This window comes from Aulonocara sp. 'chitande type north' Nkhata Bay, linkage group LG23 (genome assembly GCF_057382095.1).
Source record: "Aulonocara sp. 'chitande type north' Nkhata Bay isolate Kocher_YH1m ecotype deep benthic linkage group LG23, A_spYH_male_GT1.1, whole genome shotgun sequence".
NCBI classification, from domain to species: Eukaryota; Metazoa; Chordata; class Actinopteri; order Cichliformes; family Cichlidae; genus Aulonocara; species Aulonocara sp. 'chitande type north' Nkhata Bay.
Window position 1 is genome coordinate 39,222,783 of NC_141365.1, and position 17,944 is coordinate 39,240,726.

The 17,944-nt window shown below is 41.9% G+C and overlaps 1 protein-coding gene and 1 long non-coding RNA gene across 2 annotated transcripts; one reads left to right on the forward strand and one right to left on the reverse strand.

Moving 5' to 3' along the window:
* The first annotated feature begins 2,036 nt into the window (after positions 1-2,036).
* On the forward strand, positions 2,037-3,305 carry LOC147302387 (uncharacterized). Its single transcript, XR_015127262.1, has 2 exons — positions 2,037-2,194; positions 3,037-3,305. It is a non-coding gene; the product is annotated as an uncharacterized LOC147302387 (long non-coding RNA).
* Positions 3,306-3,337: 32 nt separating this feature from the next.
* LOC147302388 (uncharacterized) lies at positions 3,338-5,291 on the reverse strand. The gene is made up of 2 exons (XM_086283852.1): positions 4,799-5,291; positions 3,338-3,911 (listed from the first exon to the last, which is right to left on the reverse strand). Exons 1-2 carry the CDS (start codon positions 5,056-5,058, stop codon positions 3,641-3,643), a joined length of 531 nt encoding a protein of 176 aa, XP_086139978.1. The 5' UTR covers positions 5,059-5,291; the 3' UTR covers positions 3,338-3,640.
* Between the last annotated feature and the right edge of the window lie 12,653 nt (positions 5,292-17,944).

Sequence of the window (17,944 nt, forward strand, 5' to 3'; positions counted from 1 at the left end):
GTTGACTGTAGTTTATTTTTGACTTCCCTCGTCTCACCACCGGCCAGAATTTTTTTGTTTTTTTTGTTTGTTGGTTCTGGCTGATAAATGATTAATAGGCAGAAATTCTTGTACGAAAACTTCCCTTTGCTAAAAAGTCAAAGAAGAATGCAAAACGGATGTTAAGGATGGATGAAAAACAAAAGGTGGGGTAATGTCACCTAGGGCTGCTCGATTATGGCAAAAATGACAATCACGATTATTTTCACTGAAATTGAGATCTCGATTATTTGACGATATTTATTTAACCCTTTAAGACCTACCATAGAACCAAGCCCGCCAGAGCTTATATTATTTTTTTTACATGTTGTAGTGCCATTTTTGGGAGCATTTCAAGTTGCTATACATCAATACAACTGTTATAGCCCATATTTTAATAATATGTCTGCATTAAGTCCATAGTAACAACATTAATTGCAAAAAGTGCAATAAACTACAAAACAATTGAAAATCGTTTTTGTTTTTGTTTTTTACATATATTTCTACTTTAGAAATAGAGGTTTATCCCTCAAAACTTTAAATACAAAAAAGTTGCAAAAAATAGTTTACAACAACAAGAAATTTATTTTGAGTGTCTTCATAGTTTTATTTTGGAGATACAGCAATTCTTATATACTGCAGGAAAAACAAAAAAACAATCCTATGATGCAAATTTGCAAAGAAAACAGCATGTGCATCAAAATAAACTATTTCCAGCAGTGCAGTTCGAATTCTAAGCATCCCAGAAACTATTCAGAAAAGTCAAACATGACTTATAAAAACACCAGTATAGGCTTTTAAGGCCTACAAGTAAAAACTACATTTTCCGCGAGTATGGCGTCACTTCCGGTTTCGGGCAGGAAATGGCGGAAATGCGATAGTTCGCGCTGACGTCTGTTTCAATGTGGGAAGTGTTACGAACAGCTGATCGGATCGGCAAAGCGTGTTTCTGGAATATTATGTTTTTGTTCCTGCAAGCGCTTTTTATGCAATTTTTGCAAAGCTTTATGTGGAAGGAAACCGTGACCGAGGACAAGCTGATGGCATAAGATGTAAGTACAACTCCTCCGGTTTCATATGCAAAAAAAAAAATATTGCGCTAGCTTACATGTCTGTGAAGGTTCTCAGTCATCCAGGTCATCGTAGTCAAAGGAGCCTGCAAAGAAAAGCGTCTGGACTTCTTTAAGTTGCTTGAAGACGGAAAGGAAGGCTCTTGGCTCTTTCAAAGGAAGAGTACCCAGCCACTGGTACAGATATGTAGACGACACCTGGGTCAAAATCAAGACACAAGAAGTGGAATCCTTCACTGCGCACATTAACGCTGTGGATAAAAACATCAAGTTCACCAGGGAAGACACAAAGGACAACTGTTTGCGTTTCCTGGACTGCGCTGTGCACATTAAGGAGGATGGCAACCTCAACATTGAAGTTTACCGGAAGCCCACACACACGGACCTCCTCTTTGACTCCCATCATCCTCTGGAACACAAACTTGGAGTAATTAGGACCCTACACCACCGGGCAGAACATGTTCCCTCTAAGCCTGAAGGAAAAAAGAAGGAACACACACATGTAAAGGAAGCACTCAAAACGTGCGGCTATCCTAAATGGGCGTTCCTAAAGTCAGCAAAGAGGCACAGAAAAGAAGACCAGACACCAGCGAGGGAGGATAACGGTGTGTTCACACCGAACGCGATGGACGCGAATAGAGCGTCAGGTTTACATGTAAAGTCAATGGAAAGGCGCGATGACGCGCGATTGCGGGTCCCGCGAAAATTCGGAAGCAGATTTGCGTCGCGAAAACGCCAAAACGCGTGAAACGCGCGTCAGTGTAGCGCGTCTGGCGCGTTTGACGCGCGAATAAAACCACGCGCGTGAGTTTTTGTGTTGCACTTTGTGCATACGCGCGTTTCGCGTCTACCGCTCGAGTTGGAAAAATCTGAACTCCAGCGTCAAATCGCGCCGCGACAACCAATCAGGAGCCTGGTGACGTGGCTGTTACCTAGGTCAAAGGGGCAGATCCAGCCAAAGTCTTTCATACTTCAATGGAGGGGAAGGCTAATCAATGCGGTAGCAAACAACTCGGAGCTGTACAACACCAGCTGCTTTCAGTACCGAGACAGGAATAAAAAGGACCGAGCTTGGAGGAAGATATGTGAAGAGATCGGGCAACCTGGTAAGTTCATTCATTTCTCTTTTGAACGTTTTCACTGACCCGGGGAAGCCGCACAAAAGCTAGCAAGCCACCGCTATTTTCCCACTGACGTACAAATACCGTTCTGCTTTTATGCATGTTGTCATTTAGGAATATATTTTATTGTTTATTAATAAACAGCACACAGTGGTCCCGCTGTTCATCCGTCACTGCTTTGCTTTTTCGCTGATTTTTTATTGCACAGTACAGCATTGCATTCTGCAGCCTGATTGACAAATCTCCTCCGTGTCGTGTCTCCTGCGCTTGCCAAATTTATCACGTTTGGTTTTGATAACCATTGCGTCCAATAGAAAAAACAGCACAAAAACACCCATAACTATGAGCCTCATTCGGAAATAGACACCTGCACCGTGAGGGAAAAAGGCGCACGAAAGTGGCGGGCAGATGAAGACAAACCGCGGCATAATAATACTTTTACGTTTTGCAATCTACAAAGGTTTGCACTTTGAGAATCAATTGTGAGAACTGTGACCAGGGGCTAGTTATTCTGAGAACCCCTGCAATAAATGAGGGACCACTGTCTACTCTACGATTATTATATCCAACCTGTTAACATTTAATACTGTATTGATAGAACCAACTGATTCTGCAGCAGAGCATCCCCAGTCCCTGAGCTCCTGCTGCTGCACCCACAGATATGTACAGCAAGCACTGATACCTTTTTAGTCAGTGGGATTCCCTTTTACTAAATATCTACAACCAATCTGATTATATCCTGTTATTGTTTTTTTTTTTTTTTCAATGTTGAAATTAAAATCTAGTAGCAGCCTTCTCATTTCTTTGTGTTTTGTGCTGTTTTACAGGCCCACAGAGGAGGACGGCTCCGAGGCAGATGAGGGACGGGTCCCAGGACGGTCCATCGGCGGTGGAGCTGGCCATCCTGGAGTCCCTGAAGAGGCCACACCAGTCTCCAATGGAGCATTTCCTCCTCAGCCTTGTTCCTGCTCTGGAGAGCAGCTGGTCCTTTTTATTCCTGTCTCTCTGTAAATTCTTATATTTTATATATTTATGTTTAATGTTTTTCTGTTTGAGACTTTTAATATTATTTCAAATAAATGTTTATAATGACTAATGTCTCAGTTCTACTACACAGCAAATGTTGGCACACAACTTGACACATGTAGAATTTATTTCATATTATACTAATGACAAAATATACTGATACAGTGGGATGCAGAAGTTTGGGCAACCTTGTTAATAGACATTATTTTCCTGTATAAATCGTTGGTTGTTACAATAAAAAATGTCAGTTAAATATCATACAGGAGACACACACAGTGATATTTGAGAAGTGAAAAGAAGTTTACTGGATTTACAGAAAGTGTGCAATAATTGTTTAAACAAAATCAAGCAGGTGCATCAATTTGGGCACCACAAAAAAGAAATGAAATGAATATTTAGTGTATATCAATGTGTGTGTCTCCTATATGATATATGGGGTGCCTTTGTCTGGACGTGCTTCTCATCCAGAGCTGCACAGCACAGAGGAAAGTTCCAGCGCTCCTGGAATCCCTCTGTGATGGACCGCCAGTCTCCAGGTGAAGGCACAGCCATGAAGTCGTCCACTAGACAGTCCCAGATGGACGTCGCTGCCTGGGGGGTGATCTGGCTCACCGTGGACACACCGACTCTGAAACTGAACGCGATGGTCCTGAAGGAGTCCCCGGTGACAAGGAACCTGGACAAAATTGTTCAAAATCAGTATTATGTGTACTGCAGTTACAAAATACATTATTCAAATTCCAAAATACTTTTGTGATGTCAGATTTAAATCACAAAACTTAAATCTTACATAAAACATTTTGTAATTATAAGGATAATTACAAAATGTATATTAGATAATATCTAAAACAGTTGTGTTTTGTTTTAACTTTAACATATCATAATTTGATTGGTAGCAACTTTCACAACTACAGTGAGCCAATCACTCATAATTCCTAAACATGTCAATCAGGTAGCAATGAAGTAAAACATTAATAGAAATAAAGAGTTGTATGTTGACATGTAGCCCTTTCCTTGCTTAAATCATTAATATTTTTGAAAAATTAATCTGTGATAAGACAGCTTATCAAGATAGAACCCTGTAACTAAAGATGAACCAAACTGTTCACAGTTTTATCTAACTCTGTTTTAATAAAGGCTGGTGACCCCTGCTATAGAGTCTGACAGCTGCAGGGATTATATACAAATATTCAACTATCCCAGAATTAAACCAGGTCTAAATAAAAAGGAGTGAGTATCACTACAAGGTTAACTCAGTGGTGCTAATGCTACAGTTTGATATCAGCAAACACCGAGCGCATACATTGATGTGACACCACAGCCATGCTATCATGCAAACACTGATAACAGCATAAATCGAATTAAATCGGACTTGATGAGAGCTTCTGAGTATCACTAGAAATATTATAAAGAGTCGTCTCTGTACCACAGTTTGCTTTCAGTAAACACCGACAGCATTCACTGTTAGCATAGCACATCCATGTTAGCAGTGTATAACTGGATGGATTAGCATATTAGCACAGATATCAATAAAGGACTACCGTATTAAATAGTTTTACTAACCTCAGGCAGACGGACAGGCGCTCTGCAGGTGGGATTGAGCGTCTGTAGTTGGTGTCTAGGCGGGCGATGCTGGGACCGACGAGGGAAAGCAGGTCCTCAAACTGGCCGACGGTGATAGCGCTGGAATCGGCCGTCATCCAGGCGCAGCTCCTGGAGCAAGTGGTGAAACTCACCAAACTGCTCATGCCTCTGGAGGACCTGATGGACCCAGGTACGGCGAGGACGTCTTTTACGCTGCTGCTCTGCTCTCCACAGTACATAGAGAAGGGAGACTCTCTCTTCAAGCGCTAGCTCGATAGCTGCCATCTTGCAAAGATACCGGTCTGGCACAACTCCCTCCCACATTCCTCCCACATTTCCGGTTCACGCGCGTCAAAATATCATATTTTGACGCGCGATGGATTTTTCTTGGACACGCGTTGAGACGCGAATGTACACGCGTCAAATTAGGGGCGTTTGGGGCGTTTTATTCGCGTCCATCGCGTTCGGTGTGAACACACCGTAAGAAGGACAGACGCAACAACATTGTCATCCCCTATGTAGCCGGTGTATCAGAAAAACTCAGGAGGGTTTTCTCCAAGCATGACATCCCAGTGTATTTCAGACCCAGCAACACGCTCAGACAAAAACTGGTTCACCCGAAAGACAAAACGCCAAAACACAAACTTAACAATGTGGTGTATGCTGTACAGTGCAGCGAGGAATGCTCAGACCTCTACATTGTAGAGACCAAACAGCCACTTCACAAGCGCATGGCACAACACAGAAGAGCCACCTCCACAGGACAAGACTCAGCAGTCCATCTGCATCTTAAGGATAAAGGACACTCTTTCGAGGATGCCAATGTTCACATTTTGGACAGAGAGGACAGATGGTTTGAAAGAGGAGTGAAAGAAGTCATCTATGGCCACTGTGAGCGACCATCTTTGAACAGAGGCGGTGGTTTACGACACCAACTCTCTGCCATCTATAATCCAGTTTTGAGATCCCTTCCCAGACGCCTTAATGCCCACTCACATCCTGGGCCATCTGACCTCAGGAATTCGCATGATAAGGTGGGGCCAGGTTTCACAATGAACACACCCGAAACTCTGGCTGATTGGGACCCACACCCAGTTACACACCTTGGCTCAGGCGATTAGAGGATCATCAGGGGGTCCTTTTGTCCCTCTGTGGGGGGTTACTCCCACTAGGTTTATATCTGGGACTCTCCACCATTTGACCTTAGAACTGAAGAAGCTTCTCGGATGAGAGGTGAAACGTCTTCAAGCAACTTAAAGAAGTCCAGACGCTTTTCTTTGCAAGCTCCTTTGGCTAGCTTACATGGTGCAGGTTCTACAGGGATTTAAAAATAGTTACACAAAACGGAGCGTGCTGCTCTGACCGGCTTTAAAGGGTTAACAATAACAATGTATTGAATAATGACTTTAAAAAATAATATAAAATAGTGTGCAAATACTGATAACAGTGCAAATGTTTGCAATATAAGAAATAAATGAAAAATGTAAACATCTATGTTTAGTGAACTTTGCAGTGTTGCTCTGTGGTGCAGCTACGACACCGTAGCAAAGTTTACACACTATGTCTACTTGATCCACGTCTGACTCCCCCGAACCCATAATGTTTCCACACCACTGAATTTTTTTTTTTTTTACCTCTCCTCTCCAAATAACTTCTGCTTAGCTTTCCGAGCTTCCCTCGGGTCCTCTTAATTGTTGTGATGCGTGTTCGAAATGCAGAGAGGTGCGCTTGATTTACCACACGGAGCAGCGCGAGAATAAAGCATGAGGGAGGGGCTAATAATCGGCTGAGTCATTTTTAATGATCGTTGAAAGCCCAGATCGTAATCGTGATTAAAATTCGATTAATTGAGCAGCCCTAACGTCACCTTAGCTTTTATTTTGAAACTTTTTTTCAACCAAGACTGAATCTCCAGAAAGGACAGTTGGGTTTCTTTTTCCTTTAATTCAATTTGCAGTTCTCTCTCTGGTCTCCTTTGTTTTCATAGGGAGGCAATCTGGGGTTCTGGTGCATAGCCTACTGTATCAAAGAAGGCAAAAAAAAACCTCTGAGAACTCTCCACTGGCTTTATTTAGTTTTAAGCAGTTTCCCAGGCTTTTATGTGGCTGTCTTCCTTTTCTGTGGTGGTTTCCATAATATACATAGCATATGATTTTCTGATGACTTGTAATTTTCCCCATTTGGCATAGTGTCTGAAGCAAAAGTTTGTGACAGGCTAACCTGTACCTGACCCACACGGCCTGTTTTATACACAACAGTCAAAATTGAGAGAAGCGTCTTTCCTGAACTGTTAACTTTTGACAATCTGAGCCAGTCAAAAGGCTGTCAAAGTGGACAGCTGGTATCATACTTGTAGTTCTAGTTGCTGAAGATTACTCTCTAGAAGTCTGGCTGTATAATTGGGCTTGTTGTCATGCTGCAGAATCAATTCAATTTAATGCCTCCTGATGGTATTGCATAATAACAATTTAAACCTATGAAGTGCCTATATATAAGAGAGAGAGAGAGAGAGAGGATCACTCAGGTAAAATAACTACATCTTTCCAATGATGTCATTCTAATTGCAAACCCACTTGTTTTTTCCTCTGTGTGCAGCTGTTAGACACAGAAGGGATTGTTTGCCAACACACAACATTCATTTTTCATGAGTATTTGTGTTGTTTCAGCAGTGATGCAACTGATGAAACTAATTTCATACAAATTTTTCTGTTGATTATTTATTTTTGCTTCTGATCATTTATATTTATTTGCCAGTAATACAGTTTCTTGCAAAGTGTTTTCATTGCTACTTTTACTAAAAGGATGGTTCTAAAATATAATCATCCACCACTCATCATTATAAGCTTTTTGGCCATTGATCTGAGGACTAGCATAGATGCACTAGCAGTGTTGGGAAGGTTATTCTAAAATGTATTCCACTACAGATTACAGAATACATGCTCCAAAATGTATTCTGTAACGTATTCCGTTACGTTACTCAATGACAGTAACGTATTCTAAATACTTTGGATTACTTAATATATTATCATGCTTTTTACAATAACGTGAATGTACTATTGCTGTGTGATTTATTACTATTACTGAAGGTCCGCGACTCAGAACTGTACTAAAGGGACCTCTGACTAATACGGCGGGGTCCCTGTCGGCTTGTAGCCGAAAACTAGCTTTACTTTGTTGTGTGGGTCAACTTTTCTTGCGAGAGACAGAGAGAGGCGTCGAAAGGCTGCTCCAACGGAACTTATTGTTTTCGGAGGAAAACACGAGTCTTAATAGCTTACTTACAACTGGTCTCGTCAGGCACTCTTCTTGGCTGCAGTGGTTATTATTATATTTACATGCTTCCAGCTCCCGTTTTTGCTCGATGACAACTCGTACCTTTCCACTCCCCTTTTTCTCCCTCCTCGCTCACATACACATAACAGCAGTCCATTGGCTTCAAAACAAGCTTTGTGTCCATTCTCCCTGCAACTCGGACTACACTGCCCATAATTCTTTAGAGCTACAGGGAGTGCAGAATTATTAGGCAAATGACTATTTTGTCCACATCATCCTCTTCATGCATGTTGTCTTACTCCAAGCTGTATAGGCTCGAAAGCCTACTACCAATTAAGCATACAACTCTGTAATGAGAAGGGGTGTGGTCTAATGACATCAACACCCTATATCAGGTGTGCATAATTATTAGGCAACTTCCTTTCCTTTGGCAAAATGGGTCAAAAGAAGGACTTGACAGGCTCAGAAAAGTCAAAAATAGTGAGATATCGTGCAGAGGGATGCAGCAGTCTCAAAATTGCAAAGCTTCTGAAGCGTGATCATCGAACAATCAAGCGTTTCATTCAAAATAGTCAACAGGGTCGCAAGAAGCGTGTGGAAAAACCAAGGCGCAAAATAACTGCCCATGAACTGAGAAAAGTCAAGCGTGCAGCTGCCAAGATGCCACTTGCCACCAGTTTGGCCATATTTCAGAGCTGCAACATCACTGGAGTGCCCAAAAGCACAAGGTGTGCAATACTCAGAGACATGGCCAAGGTAAGAAAGGCTGAAAGACGACCACCACTGAACAAGACACACAAGCTGAAACGTCAAGACTGGGCCAAGAAATATCTCAAGACTGGTTTTTCTAAGGTTTTATGGACTGATGAAATGAGAGTGAGTCTTGATGGGCCAGATGGATGGGCCCGTGGCTGGATTGGTAAAGGGCAGAGAGCTCCAGTCTGACTCAGACGCCAGCAAGGTGGAGGTGGAGTACTGGTTTGGGCTGGTATCATCAAAGATGAGCTTGTGGGGCCTTTTCGGGTTGAGGATGGAGTCAAGTTCAACTCCCAGTCCTACTGCCAGTTTCTGGAAGACACCTTCTTCAAGCAGTGGTACAGGAAGAAGTCTGCATCCTTCAAGAAAAACGTGATTTTCATGCAGGACAATGCTCCATCACACGTGTCCAAGTACTCCACAGCGTGGCTGGCAAGAAAGGGTATAAAAGAAGAAAAACTAATGACATGGCCACCTTGTTCACCTGATCTGGACCCCATTGAGAACCTGTGGTCCATCATCAAATGTGAGATTTACAAGGAGGGAAAACAGTACACCTCTCTGAACAGTGTCTGGGAGGCTGTGGTTGCTGCTGCATGCAATGTTGATGGTGAACAGATCAAAACACTGACAGAATCCATGGATGGCAGGCTTTTGAGTGTCCTTGCAAAGAAAGGTGGCTATATTGGTCGCTGATTTGTTTTTGTTTTGTTTTTGAATGTCAGAAATGTATATTTGTGAATGTGGAGATGTTATATTGGTTTCACTGGTAAAAATAAATAATTGAAATGAGTATATATTTGTTTTTTGTTAAGTTGCCTAATAATTATGCACAGTAATAGTCACCTGCACACACAGATATCCCCCTAAAATAGCTAAAACTAAAAACAAATTAAAAACTACTTCCAAAAACATTCAGCTTTGATATTAATGAGTTTTTTGGGTTCATTGAGAACATGGTTGTTGTTCAATAATAAAATTATTCCTCAAAAATACAACTTGCCTAATTATTCTGCACTCCCTGTATGCTTGTAGCATTCTGCCTGTTAGCTTAGCACACAACAACAACAACGAAAAGGCGCTCTCTCACCCAGGAAACACACAGTCGCAGAGAGAGAGAGAGCGTCGCCCTGTAACCATGGCAACCGTAACGCTGCCGCCTGGAACAAGCTGTCAAACAAGACCCAAACAGTCCTGACCCGCGACAATATGAAACAGGAAAGTACCGCAGTGTAATCCATTTATTTCAACAAAGTAACTGTATTCTGAATACCACCTTGTTAAACGGTAACTGTAACGGAATACAGGTACTCATATTTTGTATTTTAAATACGTAACGGCGGTACATGTATTCCTTTACTCCCCAACACTGTGCACTAGGATAGATGCTGTACTTGCTATACAAAGTATGACATTACTTTTTCTCAGTGTAGAAATAATACTTGAATTTTAGTTTTAGGATCACTTTCTGCAGCCAGGATTAAATAAAGCATTCACGCATCTTCACAGGATGTACTGTCAGCCCAATTCTGAGGCTGTTCTGCACTTTTGACTACAGCTCAACTTTGATTTTTGGCCTTTGACTGACTTTCACATGGCTGATGACACAGGTAAACATAACATAGACAGATGCTAGAGAAAGATTTTAATACTACCAAGATAAACAGCTGCAAGGCCATTTTTCGTGTTACAAAGAGACCAGGAGTTTTACCCTTTAGTACCTTTCTGGTGATAATGGAGAGACCTTACATAAAAATTCCAATTAGTTAGAACAACACTCAGACATTTCCCAGGTTTAAATCTTTACTACGTCTGTGTGGGTTCCCTGCGTGTACTCGAGCTTCCTCCCACACTCCAAAAGCATGTGTGATAGCTGGTGATTCTAAATTGACTGTAGGTGTGTATGTGAGCATGGATGTAAGTCTGGTGGCCTGTCCATGGTCTACCCTACCTCTTGCCCTATTACTGCTACCATAGGCTTCAGCCCCAACAGCCCTGAATTGGATAAATGGAAGAAAATCAATGGATGAAATGGAATCAATTACTGACACACTATAGTGACTTATTCGCCTTACAATGCAAAGGTCAGAACACAATGGTAACTTACAGGAATATGTGAGCTTAACAGCTTTCCCAAATGAACTCACAACTGAACTGAGTCACGTGTCCTCAAGCCCATCATACAGTAAAGCATTTAAGCCAGAACGCTGAACCATGTAATTCACTATATCAAGTCTGCAACAAAATTAAAGCTGAGGCAACACACCACTGCAACAGCAACACTTCTGAAATAATTCATTTTCTGGTTCCTCTATCTGTTGCCTGGAGCTACGGATAGCTACTCATGAGAAATAAAGCCCCTCTGCTGCCAAATAACCAAAGCAAAACCAAGAGAGAGCAGTTATACTGCTACTCCCACCAATCTAGTTCCTCTCAGTGGCCTATGACTGCATCTTGCTTTAAAAGCCATCAGGTGAAGGAGAGGTGAAGTAACTTCAGAAGAGGCCACATCAGAGGATGGGGCCCGAATCAAAGTCAAACAGTCACCTAAGATGATGAGTCAGAAAGTAACTACAGACAGTATCTTTTCACTATCACTGCTCTGCAGACAGCACAGTGCAAAGGAGGAATCAGCAAAAACCAGCTGACAGCCATGCTTAGAGGGCTCATCTGTGAAAAGTGCAAATGGATGTTAGCTCATTGAGATTCTGGAGATTGGCAGATGTTTTTTAAGGACACCAACATTTTCAGAGCTGCCTGAAAGAGGAGAAGTAAAATGCAAGAGTGGATTTACATTTATTTGGTCTCGCTATAAATACCATTACTCCAAGGAAGGTCTGCTTGCTAACATCAGCATTCAACATCATACTGCTGCACCTTGTTGCCTTCAAGTGGGAAATTCACTGTGATGTTAATGAGTGGCTTAAATTAAATAAATAAATAGAAATTTAAGCTTATTTTGGGACATGTACAGTTGAATTTTTGCTGACTTCAAACATCTTACAAACATCCACTCATTAGCCAGAACCAGGAATCCTTTCAGAGTTCAAATTTAATCTTACAGCTGTTAACTACCACACATTTACACTGAGCTAACTTTGCAGCATCTACAGTAAATCCTCAATATGTAATTTATAATTGAAATGATCTCAGAGGTCAGAGGAGAATGGCCAGACTGCTTCCCGCTGATGATAATATTAACTCAAATTACCACTCGTTGCAACCAAGGCATGCAGAAGAGCACCTCTGAATGCACAACAACCTCGCAGCAGATGGGCCACAGTAGCAATAGACCACACTAGGTGTAGCTAAGAACAGGAAAAGGGGGTGACAATTCACACAGGCTACACAAAAATAGACAACAGAAGATTAGAACTGATCTGATCAGTCTTAGATTTCTGCTGTGACATTCAGTTCGTTGAGTTTTTCAATACTTATTAAAGATGACATGAAACACTATATGTACCAGGAACCGAGAACCATTAGATAACTGCACAGAAATGCCAACAATCTGCTCCTTCCTCTGACCACTTGATTGGGGATCTAACCATGACTCTGACCTACCAGATGTTTTGCTGTATGCTGGATTAGAAGTGGCATTGCTCTCCCTCCACAAACTCTATCCCAAGACTCTGGAATGATCCATCAACAGCAAGAACTCTAACTTTGGCTAATGGTAGTTTATTAGTGTCTAAAATTGGACAGACAATTTTGAAAAGTTGAATGAAAATGCCTATTTTTTAAAAGTCACTAATTTTAAGTTGACATTCAAATCCATAGTTGATGTTTGGCTAATAAAAGTATTTGAACCTAAACATGTGCTAGTTAGCTAGCAAACTAATGACTAGTTTGCTAGCTAGCGGTAGTTGGCAGATAATACTGAGGTCATGTACCGGAGTTTCTCATCTCCTTCTCATCAACAGGGCTTTGAATATTTTTAAAAAGACATTTAATGAATTAATGCAGAACCTAACATGGATGACAAATAAAACTTAAGCTTGACTAAAAGTGAGAAATGCCCATGTCCTTTAATGCCATGGAGATACAGGTATCACTGTCAGCAGTCTTACTAGTGTTTGAGGAGATTAGTGTAATTGTCAGGTGAGTACAAGTGGTTTCAGAGTCTAAGTGGGTAAATTTAATGAGTCTAAGATAAGCTACAGAAACACAGAGTAGAGACATTAGAATATATATATGTAGTGCTAGTTTATAACACACCTTGGAACAATGCAACAGACTTCATGTAAAAGATAATTCATTTATATATAAATTATGTATTTTGATTGCATGATTGCATTTTACCTGCTGTATAAAAACATGGGATTATCTAACAATGTGTGTGTGATTTTGTGTCCTCTGTTGATTTGTTGTTGGTTTTTTTCCCCTCAGCGATATTCGTGAGACACTGAAGGTGCAAATCTGCTCAGATGTCTTGCCACAGAGAGAGCCTTGTCAGGTTTTCCAACACCTTTATGCTGAGCCAAGGTGACTGCTGTCCCAGGCTTTGGCTCTTGCAATGTTGGACGGATGGAGAAAGATTTGCACCTGCGGACTGCTCCAGACACAATGTCCTTTCTAAAGGTGCAGTTCATGTCCACTTTTCGTGATGTGTTGACCTTTCAGTATTGGTGTTTGTAGTCTTCTTGACCGTACTGTTTTTTTGTTTTGTTTTTTACATTCTATCGATATAATCATAATAATAATTAGTTAATATAAAAATAAGACCTGAAATGTCACCATCCCTGTCTCTAAAGGACTTTGGATCACCTTCTATTGTTTAAATGTGCTAAAGGCTAAAGACAACAGTCAACACAAAAATGTTCTGACTTTTTCATAGTGCATGTTTAATGTTATTAATTCCATTTCCAAGTTTTTTTTTAACACAATTCAGTGTGCTGCACACTAAACTTAGAGGATAGAAACAAAGTATCGATCCTATTAAGCTAGTGTCATTCCGATATGAATACGAGCATTGGTATCAATATTGTATTGATTTGAATTGATCCACCCACCTCTGCACGGAGGATGCTCAGCTGTTTTTCCATCACAGGTGCTCACAGAACAGCAGAGATGGTTTGTTATGACCTGGATTCATTCATTGACATCTTCATTGTCGCTCTTTATCAGTCTCTTTTTTTACTTTTACAATGTGCCACAGGTCATACTCTTGCTGGATATGTGTGTGTGTGACTTTTTGTCCAGAGGTGTGTTATTACGCGGATACAAGCGGCAGAAATGAGCTTCCTCCGAAGGGTGGCTGGCCTCTCCCTTAGAGATAGGGTGAGAAGTTCGGCCATCCGGGAGGGGCTCAGAGTAGAGCAGCTGCTGCTCCACATCGAAAGGAGCCAGCTGAGGTGGTTCGGGCATCTGACAAGGATGCCCCCTGGGCGCCTCCTGGGTGAGGTGTTCCAGGCATGTCCCACCGGGAGGAGGCCCCGGGGCAGACCCAGGACACGCTGGAGAGATTATATCTCTCGGCTGGCCTGGGAACGCCTTGATCCATAAAATGACATGTGGTGTGCCTCAAGGGTCGGTTCTAGGCCCTGTACTTTTTAATTTGTATATGCTCCCTCTCGGCGGTGTCATCAGGAGGCATGGAGTGAACTTCCACAGTTACGCTGATGACACGCAGCTGTACATCTCCGTGTCTCCTGATGACACCAGACAAATGGATGCCCTCTTTAACTGTATCTTGGATATAAGATCTTGGATGGCAGAAAACTTTTTACAACTTAACCAGGACAAAACTGAAGTTTTAATTGTCGGTCCTGAGGCTCAGAGAGAGAAACTCTTGTCTAAATTAGAGGCATTTTCACTATGTCCTTCGCTACAAGTGAAAAACCTGGGTGTTATTTTTGACTCTGAGCTTGGTTTTATCCCACATATTAAACATGTAACTAAAATTGGATTTTATCATCTAAAAAATATAGCCAGAGTCCGCCCTATTCTCTCTCGGGCCAACACGGAGATGCTGATGCATGCTTTTATTACCAGTCGCATTGATTACTGTAATGCCCTGCTCTCTGGTCTTCCTAAGAAGAATATTTCAACTTTACAACTCTTGCAAAACTCAGCAGCTCGTGTGCTGACGAAGACCAGAGGGCGGGCCCACATTACACCGGTTTTAGAATCGCTGCACTGGCTCCCCGTGTGTTTCAGGATCGATTTTAAAGTTCTTTTACTGGTTTTTAAATGTCTTAATGGTCTTGGGCCTTCTTATCTCTCAGATCTGCTTTTACCATACGAACCCTCGCGGACCCTGAGGTCCTCTGGTACTGGCCTTTTGATTGTCCCTAAAGTCAGGACACATACTCACGGAGAGGCAGCGTTTCAGTGGTATGGTCCTCGTCTGTGGAACAGCCTGCCGGAGGAGCTCAGGGCCGCAGAGAACGTACATGTTTTCAAGAACAGGCTCAAGACCCACCTTTTTAATTTAGCTTTTACTTAGCGTTTATTTATTTTATGCTTATTTATTCTATCCTGTTATTCTATTATTAATTTAGGATTTACCTAATATTTGTTTGATTTTATTCTTATTCATTTTTTAATCTTCTTATTCTATTTATATTTATATTATATCCTGTTCTTATTTATTTTATCATTTTACCCTATATATATTGTATTGCGTCATATCTCCAGTGTTTCCTCGGAGGGCGCTCTCTGCACCGGGGCTGTTATTGACCGTGGCTGCTGGGTCTCTGGGGTCCTCTCAGCCTGGCTGGGGGGCTCCTTTGCCTCCCTCCTGCTGTGTGCCCAGCCTGGAGGCTGCGGTCTGTGACCGGCTCCCGGTGCAGACGGCTCCCTGTTATAGTGTTTCCTCACTTGGCTCATGCGAGCCCAGCCCAATTTTTACTCTTTAAGTGTGCGCGTGTGTGTATGTGTGTGTGGGTGGGGGGATATATGTGTATTGAGAGTGTGGGGAGTGAGTTGGAGGGTGGGGTGGGCTGCTTTTAACTATGTAAAGCACTTTGTGCTACATTTTCTCTGTATGAAAAGTGCTTTATAAATAAAGATTGATTGATTGATTGATTGATTCCCCCGGATAAGCTGGAGGAGGTGGCTGGGGAGAGGGAGGTCTGGGCCTCTTTGCTTAGGCTGCTGCCCCCGCGACCCGGCCCCGGACAAAGCGGATGAAAATGGATGGATGAAGGTGTGTTATTAAGTAGCAATTACAGATACTGAGACAGCATAACCTTCAATCTTCTGCAGACATCTCCCCATGCCCCCTACTTCCAGCCAGTAACTCTTTTTTTTTTTTTTACTTCTGTAACCATGACAATCTCCCACACCACCACCAAATCTGAGTTAGTGTGCAAAAGTCAGTAAGTCCCATATGTGGCATTGAGGCCAGGGCTGTCACACAGGCAGTCTCCACAAACAACCAGTGATTCATTATTCAGTGCTGGCAGTACTGCTTCACTGTGTGCTGTCCATAGTTCATTTGTTTCAGGGATGGCATGCTGTATGCTTTTTGAATGACAGGATAAGATGCAGGGATGGTTGTGCTACATGGTTCTCCCTAAACAAACCCTGATAGCTCCAGGTAAAGTCATCATGGCCATCTTGGCATCAGTGTAACCTTTTCTTTATGATTAGTGGCCGGACTAGACATTTGCCACAACCTTCTCCGTGGCACACATTAACAGCTTGTGATTTGACACAGTGCTGATTTGGACCTGTGTGTGCCACGTCACTCACACTTTTACTCTAATCAGTGCTTTTTAAGTCACTCATCTCAAACTCTTCATCACGCTCAACATCTGAGCCCTCCTCCATTAAGCATCAACACTCAGACTCTCCATCCAGACAGAGGCTGTGGTGATGAAGAAATGACATCTTCAGCTAGCTTGCCATAACAGTGATCGTGACAAAGATCATTAATGAACTGTGTGTGATCGGTCATAGTGCCTTGGCTGATGTATTATTTAACAGTTCCTGCCTCTTCCTGCTGATGTTCTTCTGACTGTGTACTCATGCTGATCCTTTCTGTAGTTCCCTGCTGCTCCTCCAGACTCATGTCTGTCTCTGTCATGCTGCTACCATCCAGGTGCATGCATGCGAGCCTGACCTATGAAAATATACAAAATATGTAAGGCAGAATCTATCCCAGCCTTTCTTTTTCCCTATTATCTTCTTCACTGTCGCTCTGTTCAAGTTACACGTCTACAATCAAGTTAGCATTGTGATTTTCAACATGAAAAATTTCCCATGTAACTTTCATGTAATGAAATTTGGTATACATTTTGTTTATACCAAGCAGATGTACTGCATTTTACATTCATCCATCCATTCTCTTCTGCTTATCCTTGTCAGGGTCGCAGGGGGGTGGAGCCTATCCCAGCTGTCTTAGGGCGAGAGGCAGGGTACACTCTGTCAGGCCGCCAGTATGTCGTAGGGCTAACACATAGAGACAGACAACCATTCACACTCACATTCGAGCTCTATCGGTAATTTAGAGTTACCAATGAACCTAACCTCATTGACTGCATGTCTTTGGACGGTGGAGTCTTTGGACTATTACTGTGTTTCCATACAGATGCTACATGAACCAAACTGCTTTTCAGTAGCAATTTTGGGCTGACAAAACTTCTCACACTGTTGAATAAGATGTCGTTCTTGAAGCTTGTCACTGAGAAGCGGCACTTCTCTTTCACCTAAAATGTCCATTTGCTAGATCTCTTCTGAGCTTTTAATCAAAAAAAGAAAAAACTGTCAGGTGAGCAAATTTCATCCAAAGTTCAGTGATTTAAAAAAAAACAAAACTGCACCATTAAGATTGATTTTTACATAATTTTGTCAAACTGTTTTCAAGGTCTAAATTTAGAATTCATGCTCCGGAGCTATAAAACCAGTAAAGTTGGAAATAGTAAGATGACATAAGCTTTGTCACCGTATATCAACAATGACCCGATTTAATCTGGAATCAAGTAATGCATATTTCATGACAAGGTTTCTCTTTTTAATCATGTTATATCCCCGTACCGTATGAGGTGCGCACATAGTTTAGAATTGGCTGTGCAGTAATGTCAAATATTTGAATTGCTGTGCGACAGACATTCCTAGTTTATATTAACGCTGCGGCGTAGGCATCATAGC